The 23258-nt window shown below is 35.5% G+C and overlaps 1 protein-coding gene across 1 annotated transcript; it reads left to right on the forward strand.

The window, feature by feature from the left end:
- Positions 1–333: 333 nt before the first annotated feature.
- On the forward strand, positions 334–14869 carry LOC104896100 (hypothetical protein). The gene is made up of 20 exons (XM_010682802.4): positions 334–906; positions 3307–3442; positions 3957–4123; positions 4763–4883; positions 4962–5062; positions 7618–7716; positions 9620–9730; positions 9829–9908; positions 10068–10137; positions 10568–10641; positions 10722–10791; positions 10882–10970; positions 11638–11762; positions 13252–13332; positions 13418–13478; positions 13573–13627; positions 13730–13828; positions 13939–14028; positions 14606–14665; positions 14752–14869. Exons 1-20 carry the CDS (start codon positions 463–465, stop codon positions 14866–14868), a joined length of 2250 nt encoding a protein of 749 aa, XP_010681104.2. The 5' UTR covers positions 334–462; the 3' UTR covers position 14869.
- Positions 14870–23258: the final 8389 nt, after the last annotated feature.

Consider the following 23258-nt stretch of genomic DNA (forward strand, 5'->3'; position numbering starts at 1 on the left):
AAATGGTGAATGGGTGTTCATATTACTAACGTGTCCTACATGGATGGTGGACCCCTTGACAAAGTATCACCACAAAATTTGTTAGAATCAACATGTACTACATGGCAGCTCCACTTCATGAGTCATGACTAGTGAAGTAAAAGTGACCACCATGCTTGTGGCGAGAAGAGGCAAGGCTCTCCAGCCAATCAGAACACTCGATAATCCCGACTCTCATCTATCTCTTCTCACGTGGCATATCCTTCGCCACCCTTTTTAATTTTCCACACTTTTTCTTATTATACGCAAAAAATATCTTGTCTTGTTCGTTTTTTCTTTTGAGTTCTTTCTCAACTCTCCCACTCTAAGTTCTAACACTCTGGACAATCAACCTCCACTCATCTCTCTCGTTGAACTCCATGAAAATCAGCAGCCAATTTTAAGCTCAAAAATCCTAACTTTTCTCTCTCCTCTGTAAATTCAATGGCGTCGTTGTCTCTCTCCTTGATGTCTCATTCTCTTCTCGAGCTTACTTCTCTTAACCAACATAAAGTTCGCAGACTTCGATTTTCGTCTAAGATTAGCACTTTTCAAAACCCTAAATCCTCGCAATTTCTTAAAATTCGAGCTGTTAGGGAAAATACGCTTCCGGCGGCTGAAGAGAGAGAAATTCCGGTGATCAATGGAGTGGAGAGCCTGAAACTGAACGGAAATGGAAATGGCTCCGTTGAGTCCTATTTGAATGGTAATGGCGGAGTGAAAGGGAGTCAGAATGGTGCTACAACGAGTAATGGAAGCTTTTATAAGTATGTTGATGGTGATCGTGTGGCTGGTAAAGTTTCTGACGTAGTGATGGAGAAGAAGACAGTAGAGGATATTGGACAAGAGGAAGCTTGGTTCAAGCAAGGCGGTCGCGGTAAATTAGAGGTAATTTTAATCTGTAATCTAAATGTAACTCAATTTATTGTTTATGATCATAGTTATTGAATATTATGTGATATGTGCATTTGTTTTTTGCTAACTGTTTCCTGAAGAATTTTTGTTAACTGTACAGAGTTGCTGAATTATGTGGTTATCTTTGATACATGCACCTCTAAGGGCTCACCATTAGAATTAGATATAGATCCTAATATGGTATTAATTTAGAAATTTTAAAGCTTCGATCAGTCTACTTATTGATGCTTAGTTATATCTTGATATTTCCACTATCAACTTTTTATTATGCTTAGGGTTACATATATCATATTCCTGAACAATTTTGAGTATTGTGATCTGAGGGGGTCAAATTCATGCTTTTGTAATGGTATTTGGGGAGGAAGGCGCCCAATTTTTAATTGGTTGGATTTTAAAATTATATATTGGATCACAAATTTTGTGTATTATATCAGATGTTATATAATGAAACCACATCTTTTAACCATCACAAAGCTCTCCTAATATATTTGGTAGATGTTCAAGCCTTTGTGTACCTCATTTTATGAGTAAGGATACATTTCAAATTCCAAGGGTTAAGTTTAGTGGTCTTAATTGAGAGATCAATTGAAGAACATATTACACATTCATAACCTTTCTGCTTTTTCTATTAGTCATGTTAAGAGAACGGGAAATACTGTTGCCCATTTAATAGCTAGATGGGAGATTGAGATGGACTCATAATATGTATGGGTTGATTCTTTTCCCCAAAGCATCTTAGCTTTGGCGGAAATTGCTTTAATATAATTTCTTACCCGTTTCTCCTCAAAAAAAAAAAAAAGAAGCAAGCAATTGCACGTTTGTTTCATTTTTATGTAGATTCCTTTGTATTGCTCTTATGCTAGAAGGACAAAATCTTTTCATATTTCTTCACAAATCTTCTGCATAGAAATTTATTATTTCCTTGGTATGCCTAATGGACTTGTACCCCTCCTTTTCTATAGTACTGTACTTAATTCTGGAAGAAAGGATTTCCACACAAGCTATTTGGGATTCGTTCTACACTTCTACCACATTTCCATGTGTGTGAATCCTTGTACTACTCAGCATTACACGTCACTAACTAACCTAGCAGGGAAAACCTGCTGTGAAAATACTGTGGGAAGATGTAAAGGATGACTATTAATGCTAGTAGAGATGTGGTACTTTCACACTTATGGAAACGAGTATAATAGTAGTTATAAATGGTTGTGCCTAGTTCGTTTACAGATCACTTTTGATCCACTCTCTAGGGTCTTGCTGTCGAATTTTCTTCATAGACGTGATATGAAGAAAACAGTAATGTGTGAAACATTGTCAGTAATAAGTCGAATCTCAAAAGGATATAACATATAAGTTGACATTGTTTTGTCAATATGCAAAACATTGGTACATGCATATTGGGGTACTAGAAAAACCTAGGAAGATGGGGTAGCAGAGATGAATGTGTTGGAATACATCATGATATAGAATGCGGAACAAAGATATTCTAAAGAAGGTTGAATTTTGCAGATATTAATGATAACATAAGAGAGAACTCTTACTGTGGTTCAGGCATGTGAGACGTTGATTAGATGACGCACCGGTTAGAGTAGCAGAAAGTTCGGATACTAGAGCATTTAGAGGAAGATAGGGCGGCCAGATATGACTTGGGTAAAGAGTGTTAGAAATTATATGAGAAGATTAGGTTTACGAGAGCATGTAGTACTTATGAGAAGAGGATGCAGGAAGAGAGATATATGTGGTCGACAACTAGATATAAAATCTAGAGTCATGCAACTGACCAAATCCTATTGGGATTAAGGCTTTGACATTATTGTTGTTGTTGTTGTTGCTGCTGCTGCTAATGTTGTATTCATTTTGGTGGAGGGTCCGAGTTTCTTATAATGACCCAATGAAGGAAAGTTAAGAAAAAATAAACATTTTGGTCGTGCAGAATGCTGAATATTAGAAGGGTTTAATGTATGTGTTAGGATAATTGATAACACCTATTCTTCGCTGATAGTGAGCTGAAGTTCCATATTTTGGGTCTCTACAAAGTAAAATCTCCTAAAACAACGAGAAATGGTTTGTAGTGTTTGATGAACTTTGTCTCTAAGTTAAATCTCTCCCACGACCTACGAAAATAACCTTTATGGGCTACTTGAAAAGGTGTGAAGAGTGGGTGCTGAAAAAGAAAATGAGAAGATTATTTTGGGATACCCTGAAAATGGAATGCAGGAAGATAGATATGGGACTGAGGGTAACTTTTGAATACTTTCAAGATCACAGAACTGCTGAAAGTCTGTGTTTGTAACTGATTGCGACATATTTATGTTATTATTTCCCTTTCACTATATATACCTGTTAAGTATTTATCTTAGTTGCTTTTTGTAGGTTTCTGTTGCACCTGGAGGCCGGTGGAGCAGGTTTAAAACATATTCAACAATACAAAGGACATTGGAAATTTGGGGTTTTGTTCTGACATTTGTTTTTAGAGTTTGGCTGAGCAACCAGAAGTTTTCCTATAAAGGTGAATATATTGGAGTTAAGTCTCTGATTTGATCTCTCTAAGTTACTATATTATCTGGAAATGGACCACTCTGTATGTTCTTATTTAAAGTGATTTTTCCGTTATGTACCGTGATTCTCAATAGGGCTGATATAATTTCTTTCATTGTGGAAAACCATTTCCATCTTCTTGTCTAATTCTGGTTGGCAGATTCTCCGGTCTATCTGCTATCTCTCACTCTCTCTTGCTTTTTCATATGAGCCATTCTACCAGAAGTCATCTGTTCAATCTAAAGCCATCATTGTTTGATGTTTCCAGTACTTCAGGATACAACAGTGATGTTTCCCTATAGTAAAACCCTACAGTTGTTCTAATATGCTTTTTTTTAGTCTATTCCCGTTTGGGTATAGCATAGCAGTTTATCTATTCACTCATTTAACAAAATCCATTTTAAGAAGTAGACTTTTGATAGTTTAGGCTGTTGTTCTGCATTCTTTATTTTAATGGATGGATCTAACGTAGTTTTGACTCGTAGGAGGTATGACCGAAGAGAAGAAGAGGTTGAGGCGGATGACTCTTGCAAAATGGTTGAAGGAAAATATCCTGAGGCTTGGTCCAACATTTATAAAAATTGGGCAGCAATTCTCCACAAGAGTAGATATACTTGCTCAAGAATATGTTGACCAGCTTTCAGAACTTCAGGTCAATGCTTCTCTAGCCAAAATTGTAGAAGGGCTCTTGATTCATACCATTCCGTGTTTCCGTATATTTTCTGTTAATTCCTCCAATGGAATTGAGAAATTTTGTTATGTATGGTTCCCATATTTGTTTAGTCTCAGATGAGCCACTTTACTAGTATATGTTGATTTTCTGATGCATGAAATTCCTGAATCAGGGTGCATACTAAGTTATAGATGTCTTGGGAAGATCGGGGATGTCTCATATATGGGGCTCATCTGGCTAATGTTATGAACACATTGAGTTTCAAGTTTTGACTTTATAATCAGAGCGCATCCATGACTTTGCAAGTAGTGCTAACACTTATCTTAGTCCAGATTATTTTTTGGTTTTATTGATGGAGAGACAAAGCTGAAGAATATTACATTTTCTGTTGTCAAGCTTCAAAAGTTTGGTGCTTAATAGGCTACTGGCATCTTGTATTTCTTGTAATTCTTGAAACTTGAACACCTTGATAGCAAGTTTAGCTGAAGTATTTTAGTCTTTTGATTGCCTCATGCTGATATCACAACACTTTATAGTAATGCAGCTCGCCCAATATGTCTAAACATCAGCTACTGTCTATGTAAATATGACCCTTACAGAACCTCCATTTGTATGCAGGACCAAGTTCCTCCTTTTCCATCAGAGACAGCTGTATCTATTGTTGAAGAGGAGCTTGGAGCTCCCATAAGTAATACCTTCGAGCGTTTTGATTATGAGCCCATAGCAGCGGCAAGTCTTGGTAATTGTTTGCCCTCTTTATATTCTATCCTCCCCTGGTTGAACAAATTATAAGCAGCATGATATATGTTATTTGCAGGTCAGGTCCATCGCGCCAGAGTTAAAGGACAAGATGTAGTTATTAAAGTGCAGAGGCCTGGGCTCAAGGATCTCTTTGATATTGATCTTAAAAATCTGAGGGTTAGTGTTTAATTCTTTTCCTTCTGCAACTACCTATTGCACAATTTACATTTACTAGTTTCTTAGTGTGACTTCAGTATCCTAATTCCTGAAGAGAACGTTCCTAGGTTGATTAAGAATGGAGTAGTACTTAATTTCTCTTATGCTATCGGTTCCTGCAGGATTATATTGTGCATAGTGCATACTTACAACCTGGTGACAGAAACATTATTTTTTTTTTCCCTTTTGAAATGCAACATTCTTCACTTATCTTGAAACTATATCCCGTTCATGATAATTGTTTGCAATTAGGGTAAGCTCACAGAACATGCTTATTAATGAACCAAAATGCTTAGATCCTACACTTGGACATATGTTGTGCAATTGTGCATCATGCTTGGTTACATGTTCGTATTTATATACATGTTTATTCAAATCAAAAGAACATAGAGGCATAAAAAAAGGAAAACACAAATGTAAGAGGAGAAAAAAAATCATTATAGTAAAAAAAACATGCAAGTAGATAGATAAAATAAAAAATGGATTTCTGTTAATAAAAACATGCTTGTGTCATGAAAAGAACATGCTCCTGAGTGTAGAATCTAAATTGGTTTTATGAACTAGGCAAAATAAAAGTAATGTATATACTTTTGCCTACATCTTTAATGGCTTTGTAATTTAATTGAAGGAATGAGTGCTTTTAACTTTTTCCCATTTGTATTACATGTGCACAGAGGTGTGCATCTACCGGTCCACATCGTGATAATAGATCTGTTCGGACTAAGCTTTTTTTCAGATTTTTTGGTCCAATATCGGTTAAACTGATAATTTTTTTTAATAACTTTCATGTAAAATTTAATTTTATTGCTTTTTCTATCTAAATTTTTTATTGATAATCCAAAAGTATTATTATATCATACTTCCTCAGTTTTTTCATACATGCTACATAGAGAAAGTGGTGGGTTTGTTAGAAAGTTAGAGAGAGAAAGTAGGGTACCACCACTTTTTGAATAGAAAAACATTTGTTAAGGAAAAAGTATGGGTATTTTTAAGGAGAAGGTGGGGAACCACCAACTTTTTAATAGTATTTTAAGATCTTTATGGTGAAAAGGGATCCATTTGTGGTATGTAGCATCTATTATGACATTTCCATATAAGGGAACGTAGCATCTATAAAAAAAACAGTGGAAGTATATTAACTATATTTTCAAATATTCAATAAATTATAATATAAACGTTAAAGAAGTGACAATTTTTTTTACAATGGAAATAAATGAATAATTTGTTTGGACTATGGAATGGGACCGAATCGGATTTTTCCAGTCCAAAATTGGGACCGGACCAGTATTTCCTGATTCAGTCTTTGGTCTTGAAAATTTGACTTTTCTGATTGGTCTGGTCTGGTCCGGTTTAGTTTGATCCGGTCGGAGACCAATAATCACCCCTATATGTGTGCATTGAATGATACCAAAAAATCAATAATCTATGAATAACATGAACACAGTCTTTACTCTTTACAATAGTATAAATGTAAAAGGTACACAAACATTTTGATCTTTGAGTCAATTGATGAGTGAAAGCATTGTTCCTTGTTGTGGTGGTATATGAAATAACCCACATAGTGATATAGAGGCTTTTTCATTTAATAAATCAAGCAGGTAGCTGTATCTCGCAAACCATCTCTTAACTATTGTATACTCCCTGCATTCCCTTTTGTTTGCCTCAATTCTCTTTTTGGGATGTCCCCAAAAGACTGCCCCATACTAAGTATTATGAGGGGCCACTACTTTACTCTCATATACAATGTGTTTTGTCCCACATTTTTTTTTCCATTAACTCCACTCAACCAAAAATTGAAATTATAATCGAGTTACAATGGGGCAAACAAATGGAAACGGAGGGAGTAATTGTCATGCTGATGATGAATGACTAATGTTAGTCAAACCATTATGTAAAACTACTTTTATCAAGGTTGGAGCCTTGGAGGTGAAAAAAGGAAGATTACCTTTAATCATTCATTAGGTTTTTAGTTACCATAGCTTTCTCAGTGATGGTTGTTCTGGTAATCCTAGTTGGCTGATATGACGTGTTTGGAGAATGAATGCAGATTTGTGCTCCTTGTTTTTTTGCCAGGACAAGATGTTTTAAAAAAATTCCGGAGTTTTCTGGTATGCGTAGTGAACTCACCTAAGATTTTGAGACTTTATGAGAACTATGTCCCAACTCCCAAGGAACTTGCTCGGGAAGGGGTATTGCGAGTCCTATGCAAAAAACAAAATGTAATAAGAATGTATCGCTGTCGGTAATTGAGGTTTGAGGATAAAAGAACGGGAAACAATCCAAGGTTAAGTTGGGAATTTGTGATAATGCATCTTTGAATCATTTTGGGAGGATGGCGAGGCGAAGAAGTTGTTAAAACCTTAAAAGTATTCAAGTTGTTGTAGAAACCCAATGGTCAATTACTTAACTGTACAGTGCTAACCACTCTAGCAAATTCTATTTTAACTTTAAATTTTATCTGAAGCATTCTCATTCCATTATTATTCCATTTGTTTGATGATTTTTGTCTATTGTAGGTAATAGCAGAATATCTTCAGAAAATTGACCCAAAGTCTGACGGTGCAAAGAGGGATTGGGTGGCAATTTATGATGAATGTGCTAGTGTGTTGTACCAGGTTACCTTTCTGATCCTTTGAAGTATTGTCTTATTGTTCTAAAAAGTTTATGTCCTTCATGCTTGATCTGCTTAAAACTCTGTATAGGTGAAAATTGTAATGCTTGGCCAGTTTGTAACATAATGAACTATTTCTATAATGGAATAGGCTATGCACGCATGAATTATATTTAAAGGCTCTAAAGAATATTAATTGATTGGTTGATTCATATAGGTATTCAGTTCTTGGAGGGTATAATCCTGGGAATCTATTTCTCATATACGCTTCCTTGGACATGATCTTAATACGTTTGGTTGACACTAGGTATTTCACACTTCGTAGGAACTCGTACAGGATGTGATTTACTAAGAGTAAGGTAAATAAGCCATTTCCCACGTGTTCTGCAAACTTTTGCTTTTTAGGGGAGCCCACTGAAGGTGCTTTCGCCCTCCAGCGACAAACAGTGAGGTGTTACGTTTTGAGGATATTGCTTTGAATTTCTGGGGTTGCTTCTGACCTGTCAAAAGAGTAGGGATGGATTTATTGACCCTTCCAGAACTAGGCAATAGGCATATAATGACGTCATACTTCAAATTTTCTATTTTACTTTCCAGCCATTTGATTTAGTATTACTCCCTTGATTTGAAAAAAAAAAAGAAACATTGCATTGTGGCGCACTCATTAAGCAAGAACTAGTGCGGAATGTGACTTACTAAAAGGGAGGTAGGTAAGCCACTTCCCTCGTGTTTTGGAAACTTCTGCTTCCCAAGGTATCCCATTGAAGGTGCTTTCTCCCTTCAGCAACAAACAGTGAGGTGATATGTTTTGAGGAGATGGCTTTAAATTTCCGAGGTTGGTTCTGACCAGTCAAAAGAGTTGAGAGGGATCTATTGACCCTTACAGAACTAGGCAATAGGCATATACTAAGGTCACACTTTAACTATTTTCTACTTTGCTTTCCAGCCTTTTGATTTAGTATAACTCCCTTGATTTAGAACAAAAGAGGCATTGCATTGTGGCTCTCTCATTAAGCAAGATTAGAGAGATAGAAACAGATGACTTCGGACGAGGAAAAGATGAAGAGGACCCATGTGACAAAAATTGATATTTCACATGTTGTATAACATCCCAAGATAGCAAGTGTTTCGCTACTTATGAAGCAGGAGTTATATACTTCTTCCGTCCCATAATAGTTTGAAAACTCTACTTTTATGTTTGTCCCAAGTTAGTTTGACACTTCCATGTTTGCCACGGTCCCAATATTACTATATTGTTTCTTTTACACTCCTTTGGCCCACACTCTATCCTTATCAATAAAAAGGTACCCAACTTTATCTCTCCTCTAATAAAAAGTACCTCAGCAACTCCTATTACATCTACTTTTTAAATAAAATAACATTTGATAACCACACTACAACGAATCACCTTAAATTACATGTCCCAACAAGTGTTCAAATTCTTTTGGGACGGAGGGAGTAAGTGAGAATTATTCCCAACTAAACTATGTTCTTGCACAAAGATGCTCTACTAAATATTGTATTTACTCCATTCACAGAGATAGTAGTATATTTTTAATATTTTCTTATAATAACAGTAAGCAAATTTCATATGCTCTTCATTTGTTGTTTCAAGTTACCTACTTTTTAAAAACTTGTGCTTTCTTGTTCCCACGTAACCACATTTCTGTTTCGGTGCAACATAGCAAATCCAAGTCAGAGGTACTTTATTCTCATAGTACAATGAACCATGTTTATATTATGGGTTTGATAGCTAAAGAGGATGATTCATGGCTTCATGCTAGGTGGAATTCTAAGACAACCAGTTATCTAGTTTGACAATGTGTTTGCATGTATTGACGTCTTGTTTTACTTTGATATTTGGCACATTTATGTGCAAATGATTGCCTAACTGTAAGTTCTTTCAGGAAATTGACTACACCAAGGAAGCAGCTAATGCTGAACTGTTTGCTAGCAATTTCAAAAACATGGATTATGTTAAAGTTCCTTCAATCTTTTGGGAATACACTACTCCACAGGTTTAGCTGCACTGAATGTCCGAATCTTAAAAATTTAGAAGAGCTACTTCTGTTGATTTACTCTAATATCCATGTTAAGCAATTTTAGCTTGGTGCAGGTCTTGACCATGGAGTATGTCCCAGGGATTAAAATAAATAGAATTCAAGCATTAGATGAGTTGGGAGTTGATCGCAAAAGGTAAGAGTGTGTTTTTTTCTTTGTGCTATGAATGATAACAATTCAAGAAAAGTATTTCATAGCACCTCTTGGAAAGCAGGTATTACATGAAAATGAGCTTAACCCAAGAAAGTCTTTCTTTCCCACATAAATCTTCATTGTTGGTCTTGTCTCTTGCAGGTTAGGTCGATATGCTGTTGAGTCTTATCTGGAACAAATACTTTCTCATGGTTTTTTCCATGCTGATCCAGTGAGTACTTCCTTTTGTTTCCGTTTTTCAAAAGCTTAACCTGGCTAAGTAAAAAAAAGGTGAACCCGTTCCGCCCCCCCTCCCCCTCCCCCCTTTAAGATATTTATTCAAAATTGATTCATTAGTAATTTATGTGCTTGGGCTTATGATAGAACTGAGTAATAGTGCGGATGTTATCGTGTTCTGAACATCTGACGATATATATCATAATGTGTGATACTTATCTTGATAGAATATACGAGTTTTACCAGCTTCTTGTTTCGCTGGGTGTAAAAACTATTTCTGATGTGAGGTTGGGAGTCCTCCCTCATCATTTCTGTTTCTCGAAGAGATGGTGGTTAATACTTGGATATTTTGATGCTTCTAAGGTATACTTCATTACAACACTTCAAAAATGATTTTGATTTAAGTGTTTCTCTTCTTTTGGCAGCACCCTGGAAATATTGCTGTTGATGATGTGAATGGTGGAAGACTGATATTTTATGACTTTGGAATGATGGGAAGGTATACTACTGAGGATGTATCATACATCTATCTCTGAAAGCGTGTTCATGCTTAACAGAGTTAATTCTTGTACCATGCAGTATCAGTTCAAACATTAGAGAGGGTTTGCTCGAGGCATTTTATGGAATCTATGAGAAGGACCCAGATAAGGTTTTCTTTATGGCTATCATGTTGTTCAAAGTTCATGCTGTGCTACCATCCTTTTGTATAATATTTTCATGAATATACCCTTTTATTTAGGTCCTACAATCTATGGTTCAAATGGGTGTTTTAGTACCTACTGGAGATATGACTGCTGTGAGACGAACTGCAAAATTCTTCCTTAATAGGTACTTTTTTTGGGGCATATGTCAAGTATGATAGTTAATAGATATAACCATCAGACCATGTAAAAGAGCTTGCTGGTGGCTGTCATGGGACAGAGTTGCTCCGTATTTACCATTATGCACTTGACATTGAAGCTGTCTATGAGCTTTTGTTGCTTTTGTAGTTTTGTTTGTGGTCTGAAAACTGATATATACTCAATCAGAAGCTTTTCATCCTGTTGGTTAGCATCAATACATGAACAGCTGTTTTTGAAGCTATCCTTTTCTCGAGTATTATATATTGTAGTCAATTGTTGGGTCTCAAGAGGCACTTGACTATTATTGATTCGACATTAATTGTTACAGACTTATAGTATATGATAGCTTGATGGTATTGGATATTTTACCTCAGCTCTCCTTTTATTTGGAGATTAATTTTGGCTTCTTTTACGAATTTGACATTTGTCCTCATCACTTATTCTTGAAAAATAAAGGAAAAGATAAAGAGTAGACATTTGTGTGGACGCCTGATGCTTCAGATGATTTCAGCAGCTTACTTACCTCTATTGAAAAAATGGAAGTATCTTGGTTGAATAGAGACTTTGACCAGAGGATACATGTGAAGAACTTAGGATGATTTTTTTTTTTTCCGTTCAATTATCATGACTGCTGTTGGGTTTCTTTTATGTAGTTTTGAGGAACGTCTGGCAGCACAAAAGAAAGAGAAGGAAATAGCAGCAGCAGAACTTGGATTCAAAAAGCCATTAAGCAAGGAGGAGAAAATTCAAAAGAAAAAGCAAAGGCTAGCTGCAATTGGTAAAACTAGTTTCAATAACATAAACTTGTGCGCTTCGAGTCAGCTATATATTTTCTGCTGTATATAGCTTTGAGTTTTGGCATCTGAGGTGTTGTTCTAGCTATGATTGTCATGTTGTCAGTGGTGGATCTTGACCGACTATTTAACAGGGGCCGAGTTGATAAATTAAAAGTTTTAGTGTAAAATTTTAAATGATGAATAAGAACACTAATACACACCAAAATATAAAGATACTATTATTAATGGCTACAAAAAGCTTGTAGTTAATGTAATAAATCAAAATCTCAAAGGCGCAATTTTTAAGATTTGTTTTCATTTATTTGTTTGATCATTATGATATTCAAGAATTTGAATAATTTTTTAAGAAATTGAAGGTATAGTTCATAAGCAACTAAATAACTTAATCCAGTAGAAAAAACTAAGTAAATTACCAAATTGCTTTCTTAAGTCACAAAAAAAGAGATAAACTTATATTTTATGATTGTTAGGAATGAGTTTGAGGAAATAAAAAGTACTATTATAGTTAAAGAAAAAAGAAATTTTTTTTAGAGAAAAAGAATAAAATAGTACAATCAATGGAAAAATATTTTTCTAAATTAGGCAAATTGATACAAGCCAAAGATAAAGGGGAAGAAGAAAGAAAGAAGTAAAAAAGAAAGAAGGAAAAGAAAGAAAAGAAAAAAGAGAAGTATTTAAAATGAAAAAAAAAAAAAAAACAAAAAAGTCTAAATGTGCTGATGCAAGGTTCGAACTTGCAACCTTAAGTGCTCAAACTTCCTTTTACACCTTGCTTCACTGCCACTGTGCCAGAGTTTGTTTTGTGACATAAACTACAATTTACTTAATTTATCTTATACAGTTATGGGGGGCCAAGCCCCCACCCGCCCCTTCTATAATCCGCCACTGCATGTTGTAGTTAGGGTATTGTGGGAATTATAAACCATTTATCTTTTCAGAAATGGAACAACTTCTATCAGACTTTCTGTTACAGCATATAACTACTAGATTTGGATGGAGGGAGTATAATTTTCATTCATGTTTGTCCTTTTTAACCTTCATCTCGACTCCTCCAGACCATGTCCTTCGAATTTGAGGACAAGGATGAACCACTTGGTTGAAAGAAGTTTTTTGGAGGTTATCTGTAATGCACTGAAGGTAGATTAATTGAAAACTGAAGAAGATGATTTTCATTAATGAAGGAGAAATTACAGTAAATGAAAGGGTAAATATCAAGTTTCGAGTGACTTGACACACTCCCAAGCTAACCACTTGAATGAACTCTCAGATATTTTCTTCATACCCTTTCCTCTCTCTAATCTCTTCTATTTATATAGCTAACTTACTTGCTTTCTCTCCAAGCTAACCTAACTATATTGTACTTCTGATGTTACCCCTCTCCCTATAACTGACCATAGCATTATCCTTGACTTATAACTCAATGGGTCCTATGCGGCTGGCTGATGATGGTTGTGGTGCATTATATTTCAGGGGAAGATTTATTGGCAATTGCTGCAGACCAACCTTTCAGATTTCCTGCTACATTTACGTTTGTTGTTAGAGCATTCTCTGGTAGTCAACTTCAAAATTAACATCTCTTTTTCTATTTGACTAAATTAACTGAAATCCTGATACTTTTCATTGATCAAATTTGCAGTTTTAGATGGCATTGGGAAGGGGCTTGACCCTCGGTTTGATATTACTGAAATTGCAAAACCGTAAGTTCGGATTCCAATTCCTCATCTTTATTTATTCAGCGTACTTGATCTCAGGGTTAAAAGAATTTTCTTTGTGTGTCATCTTGCCTTGCAGTTATGCTCTAGAACTGCTTAAATTTCGCGAAGCTGGTGTTGAAGTTCTTGTAAAGGTAAAAACTCTCTGAAGTAAATCAATCTTTTTGCACACCTTGAGGCTTCAATTACAATTAGTTTTGGCAAATCTAAACCTGATTCGAACTATATATCTCTAGGATTTCCGGAAGAGATGGGACCGGCAATCCCAGGCATTCTACAATCTGTTTAGACAGGCAGATAGAGTTGAAAAGCTGGCCAATATCATTGAACGACTGGTAGTTATCGTCACCAACCTTTTAATACAGATGTATCTGCAGTTTATTGTATGTGGTTTCGTGGTTTCTCTTTCTCCTTCACCCCTGACATGGCCTCATATGTGTAATAGGAAAAAGGAGACCTGAAGCTTCGAGTTCGAGCTCTGGAGTCTGAGAGAGCCTTCCAGCGTGTAGCAGCTGTCCAGAAGACAATAGGAAATGTGTGTCATCTGGATGACTACTTTTTGACTGATATATTTGAGCATACTATGTTGATGAATGATTAGATAGAAATGTGGAAAACCTAAAGAGGATCGATAAGAAAATAAAATATGAAAGCTATCTATCTTACTGAGTACTTTGATACACCCTCACCCTTCAATCCCCTCTCTCTACTTTTTGTTAGCAAATAAAGATAACACTATTCAGTTCAAGGAATATATATCATTCATTGGCAGATACCTAGCTTTTTCTTGTCTTGAGTTGTTTCCATTTCGCATATTTGAGATCTATGTCTCGATAGTTGGAGTCTGAAGATAGGCATGTACTTGTTAGCATATACAGAACAACCTGTCTGGTGAAAGATCCAGTTGGCTCATTGACAAACTCGTTTAAGCTGTCGAATGCTAACTTGGCTTCAAATAAAACTGAAGAATTTAGTGTCTTAATTATGTGTCTTTCTTTTTGGTCTCCTGTTTCTGCAATGGAAGAAGTTATTTTTGTTCAGCAATGCCTTATTTGAGCTGGAATCAGACAGGATACTAAGGAAAACTTGTTATCTTAATTTCGCTTGAACAGGCTGTAGTTGCTGGAACCTTGGTCAATCTAGCCACACTGTTGCAACTCCACTCGATTCGAGTAAGTAATTTTATAGCTCTTTTCTCTGCTTAACAAGTTTTCCTCGTACAGATAACTATGAATGCTCAAATTAATGTCCCTTTCAGGTGCCTGCTGTTGCTGCTTATGCTGTCTGTGCACTTTTCGGCCTTCAAGCTTTATTTGGTGTTCTTAAGGTCAAAAAGCTGGACCAAAGAGAGAGATTAGTTACCGGAACTGCTTGAACAGGTGGTAAGCAATATTTTTGCATTTTCATCTTTAAGAGCATTTTGTCTTATTTGTATTGTTAGATGACCGGAATTGGCTGTATAATAGCCAATAGTCTGTGTGCATGCTAATGTGCTTTTGCCTTTCAATAATTTTGAATCTGTGCTATTTTCATGTCTTAATTTGCACTACCTATGTTCTGCCAGCAACTTTTTCTCCTGTCATTTGCACCGCAATAAGCCCCATTTCCATGCTTACCCCTAAGACATTGGAAAAAGAACTTTCTGTTAGTCTAGTAGTAATGCAGTATCCTTAAGTGACTTAGCAGTATCCAGACAGTGGAGCAGGTTGGTGGAAGATATTCGTCCTGGTAAAGGCTCCTTCTTGGGCAAGACACCTTCGTAGAATTTTTTTAGCAGCCCTAACTTAGCATTTGGTTACAGAGTTTCTCTAGAGTGCTGCTTGCACAACTACAGAAGCTGTTGCAAGTTTACAATAGCGGGGACATATACTTCCTATAAAGAAATCTTGTCAATTTCAAGTTGAATACGAGTTCTCTAGAGTGCTGCTTGCACAACTTCAGAAACTGTTGCAAATTTATAATAGCTGGGATATCTTCCTCCCAAAAAGTGATCTTGTCAATCTAAAGTTGAATACTATTTCAATCTAAAATAATAACTTCTTGTAAGACAACTTATTAAATGAAAAAATAGCGAGGCTCCCGAATGTTTTAACAAAATCTCAGGAGCTACTGTGACATTTCTGGAGGTTTCATACTTTAGCAACTAAACTTTAACCATGTGCGCAAAGTTCATCTTATATATATACACACAAATACATACATACATACACACATATATATATATATATATAATAATATATATATATATATATATATATATATATATATAGGCAAGATCACATGAGAAAGCATTTTATATGAGAAATGAGAAACAATCACAACCATATGATTTTAGGAGATCTAACGTTCCAAATTTTTCACTCTCTTGCACACACTCTTCTCATTCTTCACTTATTTTCCTGTTTCAGTTCACCGACTTCACCAATCACCACCGCGACAACTGCCCACCCATACATATAATACTGATCGCTTCTTTGAATTTACCACTCTACAAATCCCTCCTTAGGGACTGAAGCACAAAAATAGGATGAGCGGTAGTTCATTGAAATAAAAATCCAATGAATGGCAATCAACTAAAGTCAAATATATATGTATATATACACCTTTTGCCAATAAATCCCATTAGTACATTAGACTTTAGAGTGCAAAATTACAAATAAAAGTTTATAGGAATATTTCTTTAGAGTTACACAAATTAGTAATTAGAGTTATAGGAACATTTCTTTAGAGTTATAGTAATTAATAATTAGAGTTATATGAACATTTCTTTGGAGTTATAGCCATTAATATTTAAAGTTGTAGGAACTTATCTTAAGAGTTAAAACAATTACAAATTAGAATTATGCTAAATTCATCAAAAACCAAAAAAAATCTTTGAAAGATGATATATCAAAGTTACAACACATTAGAGTGCAAAATTGAGGCCAAATCCAAAAATAAAAATCAAATTAAACCTCAACTTCACCATTGTTGTCGAAAGTAAATTTTACCCCCTACTATCTCTCTTTCCTCACGCACCACCACCATCACAATTAACCACTATTGCAGACTCTTCTTCTGTTTTCTTCGGCCTCTCTATCGGCGATTATGCTCCCTCCTTCGTAGTTTGAGATTCTTCCACCATTATTGTTGGAGCTCCAAGGTATTGAGGAGAGATATTGAAAGGGAGGTAAGACTTGAATGTAAATAGATAAAAAATGGAGTTTACTGAACTTCTATAGAGAAGAAAAGCACAATCAACTTGAGGAAGTGAATATCATGAGAGATGTAATGGCAGAAAGGAGAGGAGATGAGATGAGAGAGAATTAAAGGGAGAATGTTAGACCCAAATGGGATGCGCGACATTTGCTTTGAATTTTTCATTAAACTTTTACCCGATAATCTGGGCCGTTAAACAAGCTAATCTAAGGGTTTATATTTGTTCTCACTTCTCATATAAAACATCATTCTCACCTGAACTCATTCCTATATATATATATATATATATATATATATATACACACATACATACATATATATACATATGTATATAAATGTTTATATATTGATTTTAATGTTCTCATGCATAAAAAGAACATTGATTTTAATCTTTAATTATTTTGAACTTCATTTTTCATTCTTGTTTATTTCTCTTCATTTCAGTATGTGATCAAGTTATATTTGATTATATGCATTTACAGAAATAGCATCTTAGTAAGATCTGAACTTCAACATAAACTTTAGCTTGAAACTCTCGTTCTTTCTCCTCCCAGTCATAGAAATTCAGATAAGCCTCAGTAGTCAGTATCACCCATGAGTCCATGACAGAGCAACAAAGATAGAAGTCTTGGTGAGTGATGACCACTTCCGTGGACCATGAGTATACTCAGTGAATGCTTTCATGGCTAGTTATATAATGGTGGTAGAGTGACAGGGAAGGTTATATCAGTTGCGGACTTCTCCACAAACTTGATTAATTCCTCATAAACTGACACTAGTTGTCTCCAGGCTGACTCATTCTTGCTAGCTAGAAGACCTTATTTATAGTCCTCACTTATCTAAGAGGCTCCTATTAGTCTAAAAGTTCTTTGTTTAGTTTGACTTAGTTACCAATTAAACAATAGTAAAATGACATCATAAACCGAACTTTGGCGTTTCTTATCTTCCCTATCTATTTGCAAGGCTATTTGATTCAGGAAGCTATACTCCACCTATATCATTTTAATATTCCTTCATCAAATTTAGGCTAACACCATCATTCAAACATCGTGCAGGTTGTTCAGGATTCACTGTGCCATTTTATAACCATCAATACATCATGCTGCACTGGATTCAGGATTCAGCTTCCGGTTGTTCTTTATTGCCTATCTGCCTTCTGAATAGCAAAGCTGGTATCAAGGGAGCTGATTCTAAAATGTGAGACATACTATTCAATGGAGTCGTGGAGTTTCTTTTTTAAACCAAGGCTTCTTGCTGGATCTATGAATACATAAATTGGACACGCTAACCGCCCAACTACAGCATAGTGCCAAATGTTGGGCAGATAACAAGTAGGTTGCTAGATCCATTGTCAGATCTCAGGAGGAACGTTTTATCTAAAGTTGGTTCGTCTGGTAATTTTCATCTGCACCCTGTAGCATTTGTAAAAATAGGCTGTAATATTATTTACATCATGCTGCTATCCCACATGCTCTAGGTTGGATAGGTCGCTTTTTTTGCCTTCAAAAGTATATATTGTATAAATTGATATTGTGAAAAGATGTACAAGCGATGTACGCTAACTGTAAATTAGAGAGGGCAATTTCAATTCTTCGCTTTTGCGGCAAATGAAACTGTAATATACCTATGTTGTGCAGTCTGGCTTGCAGAGCTTCTGCTCTTGCTCAACTAGCCAATTTATGACATTGTAAGGATTATTTTGTAATAGCTATGAATATGATTGAGATATGGATTAGCTATACGCTATATATTTCTGATGAACAAAACCTGCCTTTTAGATCTATCACCTTGCTCAATTAAGTGTTTACTGTTATTTCTTTTCTTTGATTCAGTAATTGAATCTGCATTTGTCTTCCTCATGCTCTTCTTCGAGATTGGAGCTTAGTTTTCCAGTTTCTTGATGCCCTTGTCTGTCTGTCATTTGATTTCTTATCTTTGTTACTATAATATCTTACCCGAGAGTATCGAGGAGAATGGCAAAAATATTTGTTTATTCTTTTCAAGTGGTTTTGTAATATGTTTACCATGGATATTATTGGATTCATAATTCTGTATAGTTGCTTATCAACAAAATACACAAATATCTAAAAAATAATCAATTTATTCCTTCAAAAAAAATAAAAAAATAATCAATTTAGTACTACTTGGGAATCAGCCTTAGCTTACCTTCTTGGAGTTCATATTAAATAGAACTGGAGTTATCTAGCAACTGGCATTATTGGACAAAATGTCCAATTTAAGTGATTTTATTTCTACCCGGGTATAGAACTGGAGTTATGGATGGATAGTGGTTGTGCTGTGATGCGAGAAATGGATGCTAATCGCACCATGTGCGAGGTCCTTGAAAGCTGGCAAAGCGTAGATGGGAAAGTGAGAGTGAAAGGTGCCTTCCTTTTGTGGTGTATGTGGGGCGAGAGGAACAATAAGGTTTTTGATGCCAAGAACACACCAAACCAAGTATTGCTGCAGAGGACCGCACGATACGCGGAGGAACAAGGCAAGTACGCTAAGGCCATATACAAGCGCCAAAACCGAGAGGCTGCTGGCAGCTCGAGAACTTGGTACTTACCTCCTGCAGGCACACACAAAATTAATGTGGATGCCTCTCTGGCAGAGGATGGCTGGGTCGGGCTTGGAGCCATAGCGAGAGATGATGCAGGGAGGGTGGTATTTACAGCTACTCGCAAGGTCCGTGCTCGTTGGGCCCCTGAAATCGCTGAAGCGAAAGGTTTGGAATGGGGTGTGCGGCTGTGTAGACGATTTGGGCTCCAACATATCATCCATGAGTCGGATTGCCAATCCATTATTAATCGCTTGTCGAAGAACACCATTTATTTCTCGGATTTAGATAACATTTTGTCTAACATTCTAGCATCCTGTTCTAGTTTTTCTTCTTTTCATTGGTCTCATGTGAGACGCGACGGAAACTATGTGGCTCATCATTTAGTTAAACTTACTCCCTTTGGAGTTGAACAGATTTGGGAGAACCACTATCCTTCGGAGGTGACTCCTTATGTTTTGATAGACAATTTGTCCCTTGAGTAATGCCACTACTTCTTTTTCCCCTCAAAAAAAAAAAAAAAAGTGATTTTATTTCAACACCACTACTCTATCAAGTGAGAAAAAACTCAAATACCGTTGGATACTACCCCAAAAATGCTCTTGACATTGGACAAAACTTTTTTTTTTTTAAAAAAAAAAGTAGGGAAAATTTCATTGCAAGGAAAGGGAAAATTTGGGGATCTTTTTTTGCAAGGGGTGAGAATCAAACTCCTATCACAGGGGTGGAAGGAGGACCTTACAACCACTACGCCAACCTTGATTCTCCGTTGACATTGGGCAAATTACCCAATCGAAGATTTTGATATTTTCATATCTCATACCTACTACTATATAATATTAATGAACATACTAAATATATATGTATTTTGAGAAGTAAGGTTGGCCTAGTAGTTGTAAGACTCTCCTTCTACCCCTATTACAGGAGTTCGATCACTCCTTGCAAAAAGGATTTCCAATTTCCCCCTCCTTGCAAAGGAATTCTCCTTACATTAAAAAAAAAGTATTACTTTTTATATTACGTATTTTGTACTTTGTTACTCTATTATAGTGTTATATTTTCTTTTTTTTTAATGAACATACCAAAAATATGTAGTATACCAAGCAAGGCTTGCCCTATTGGTAAAAGTTTAATTTTATGACTTTAAGGTCATGGGATCAAATCTTTAGGAACTCTTTGGAGGTGAGGTTTCCCTTATCATCCCCCTCCCTCCAAGGAGTTTGACCTGCAAAATCTAATTGATTATACTTATACAAGATGTCAGTTCGTAATGTCTTTCATCTAACCAACTTTTAAAAAAAATGTGTAGTATTATTACTGTACTGTATATGTTACTTTTGTTCTTGAAAGGAGTGTATGTTATTTCTTGAATAATTATAAAATAGGTGTGTTTTGCTGTAAAATATCAACTTTTGCATCTTTTCTGATAAACAACATACGGTGATACGGATATGAGAATTCTACAGCATTAACTGGGAAGTTTCCCAGATAACTTGGATCCAAAAATCCCCCATCAAACAGTTGTCACATTTTAGTTGCTTTGACTACACCAATCGAATTTTAGTGACTTGGGGGAATCCAGGTAAAGCTGCTCCCCAAGTGCAACAAGAAATTCAATTTAAATAATCACCTCCATTCCATTAATCTTCAATTATGTTTTGAAGTGGATAAACTACATTACATGTTACTGCCCATCATGCTACTACAATTATTATTTGGTAAGGAGACCGTTTCAAGCGTTTTTGTACTAAAATTTGCATTAGTTGTATGTGAAGGACAGACAAATGTTGGTCAGCTAATTCCTTTTGCAGTTTGTACATATTCTTGGTTCTCTCCTACTTCTCTTATAGAACTATATACATAACAATGTAGAATTGCGTGGAAGGCATATTGTACATCAATATTATGCAATAGGAAGCTTCAAGTAACTATGATGCAGACCAATTGATGAGCTTTTGGCTCATTGATACGATGCTCATTTTTTAAAAGGAAACCTTGGTAAAGTGCATGTATGGAGGGGGCCTGGGGGATGATAGGATGGTTTAGCTTAAGCCTAGGTGAGTTAATGAAGTAATGTAAACTTAGGTAATCATAACACCTGGCGATTTTTTTTATATATATAAAAGAAGATAAAGAAAAGATAAACTAGTTAGATGAAGAATGTGTGTTAAAAGTTAAAACAATTAATGAGCTTTTTGGGAATATGTTTATATTTGTTATATTAAATTTTCATAAATCATATACTATTCTGGTAGGAGTTTAGTTAATATCTATACAAATATATTAAAAAGGCGTGCATAAACAAGAAATTGTACCACATGACACTCTCCCTAGGGAGTTTTAGTTCATATAATCCATGTACAATAAAAAAAAAATAGAAATTGCGTATTATAGAGTTTGATCTCGAAACCTCAAGTACATATACTAAAGTCTTAACCACTAGACTAAGTGTATTTAGTATTACTATCATAAAGTATTATATTAATAAATGAAATTGTTTTCTTACCCGGACATAGCCGGGCCTAATAACTAGTTATTTGTAATCTTGGATAATGCTCAAGATTCTAGAGGTGGTCATGGGTCAGATCGGGCTTAGACTGGTCCAAATTAAGGTCAAACTTTTGTGCCACAAAGCCCGCTATTTCGAGCCAAAATCGACGGACTTTTTGCGTCGAAATCGGGTCCAGGGGCGGGGCAAACATAACGGGGACCCTATACGCTCTCTTAAAATTGAGCCTTTCATATTTAGTTCATAAAAGATATTAGATTCTCAATTAAAAAAAATACTCTCAACATATCAAATAATTATAAATAAATAAATACTTAGATATAAATAGAGTAAATTTTATTGAAAAATTGCAAAAAACAATATAAGAGTATGAGTAGAAATTAATGAGAGAGAGTTAGGAGGAGAGAGAAGAGAGTAGCCATTAATGGGGAATTGGGGATTTGAAGCAGCCATATTAATGTGAGTAGGTAATGAGTCAGCAGTCATAATTAAAACAGCAAAAAGTAAAAAAAAAATTGCTCCTAAGTAGAATTGAACCTGCACCTCTTTGTCCCATCCCTTACTACTTTACCATTGATCCAAATGCTTTCCTTTTATTTTTCTTACAAACATTTAATACATATAATATATTTTGGGGCCCCTCTATTTTTGGGGCCCTATTCCGTCGCCTATACTGCATGGGCCAAGAACCGCCCCTGATCGGGTCGGGTCGAAATTTAAACTAAAAAATCATTTTCTACTTGCCCAAAACTCATCCCAAAGTTAAAATTTTGGGTTGGACCAGAATCCGGGCCAAATAATTCTTCCCAAGCTCGGAAAAAGTTTGGGTCGGACTCATTTGATAAGCTCTACAAGATTTATATGCTCATAGCCTCAAAAAGGTTGAGGAGGTGGGGAGTAGGGGGAGTTCATTATTTGGGTTATTAAAAAAAATCTATTGCATGCAAAAAAAAAATAGTGTAAATTGATACTACCAACATTAACGTTGTTGTACTGATTACAATCATTGTTATTGTTTAATTTCTAAAGATAGTTTAAATTTACAAACAAAAGATGTACTTTGAATTGACCTCGTGCTCAATATCAATAGGTTGCACAAGGATAAATATTACTCCATTCATGAAAGAAACTAGAAAGAAAAGAAAAGGTAAGGTATATTTGATAATAAAAAAATCCTGATCCCCCTCCTTCCGTTAGGCTCCGTTTGGTAAGGCGTAAATCATTTTCAGTGTAAAATGATTTTCATGGAAAACAATTTACAATGGAAAACACAATTCCAAGATTAGTTTTCCGTTGTTTGGTTTGATGTAAGATAAATGATGAAATGAAAGGAAAATGAAAGGGAAAGTAAGGAGGTAGTGAGAGGAGTGTACAAGAGAGATAAGGAAAATAGTTTTCCCTTCATTTTGAAGGGAAAATGATTTTCCATCATTGGGAGAGTAATTTTACCCCAAGGGAAAATGGTTTTACACTCTTTTGCCAACCAAACAATGAAAAA

Source organism: Beta vulgaris, chromosome 6 (genome assembly GCF_026745355.1).
Source record: "Beta vulgaris subsp. vulgaris cultivar EL10 chromosome 6, EL10.2, whole genome shotgun sequence".
NCBI lineage: Eukaryota > Viridiplantae > Streptophyta > Magnoliopsida > Caryophyllales > Amaranthaceae > Beta > Beta vulgaris.

Excerpts from the sequence above, each read along its gene's own strand:
- LOC104896100 (XM_010682802.4), top strand. The coding sequence starts at position 463 with ATGGCGTCGTTGTCTCTCTCCTTGATGTCTCATTCTCTTCTCGAGCTT. Across the intron at positions 10,971-11,637 it reads GCAAAATTCTTCCTTAATAG|TTTTGAGGAACGTCTGGCAG; the intron begins GTACTTTTTTTG and ends TCTTTTATGTAG. Across the intron at positions 13,829-13,938 it reads CCAATATCATTGAACGACTG|GAAAAAGGAGACCTGAAGCT; the intron begins GTAGTTATCGTC and ends TATGTGTAATAG.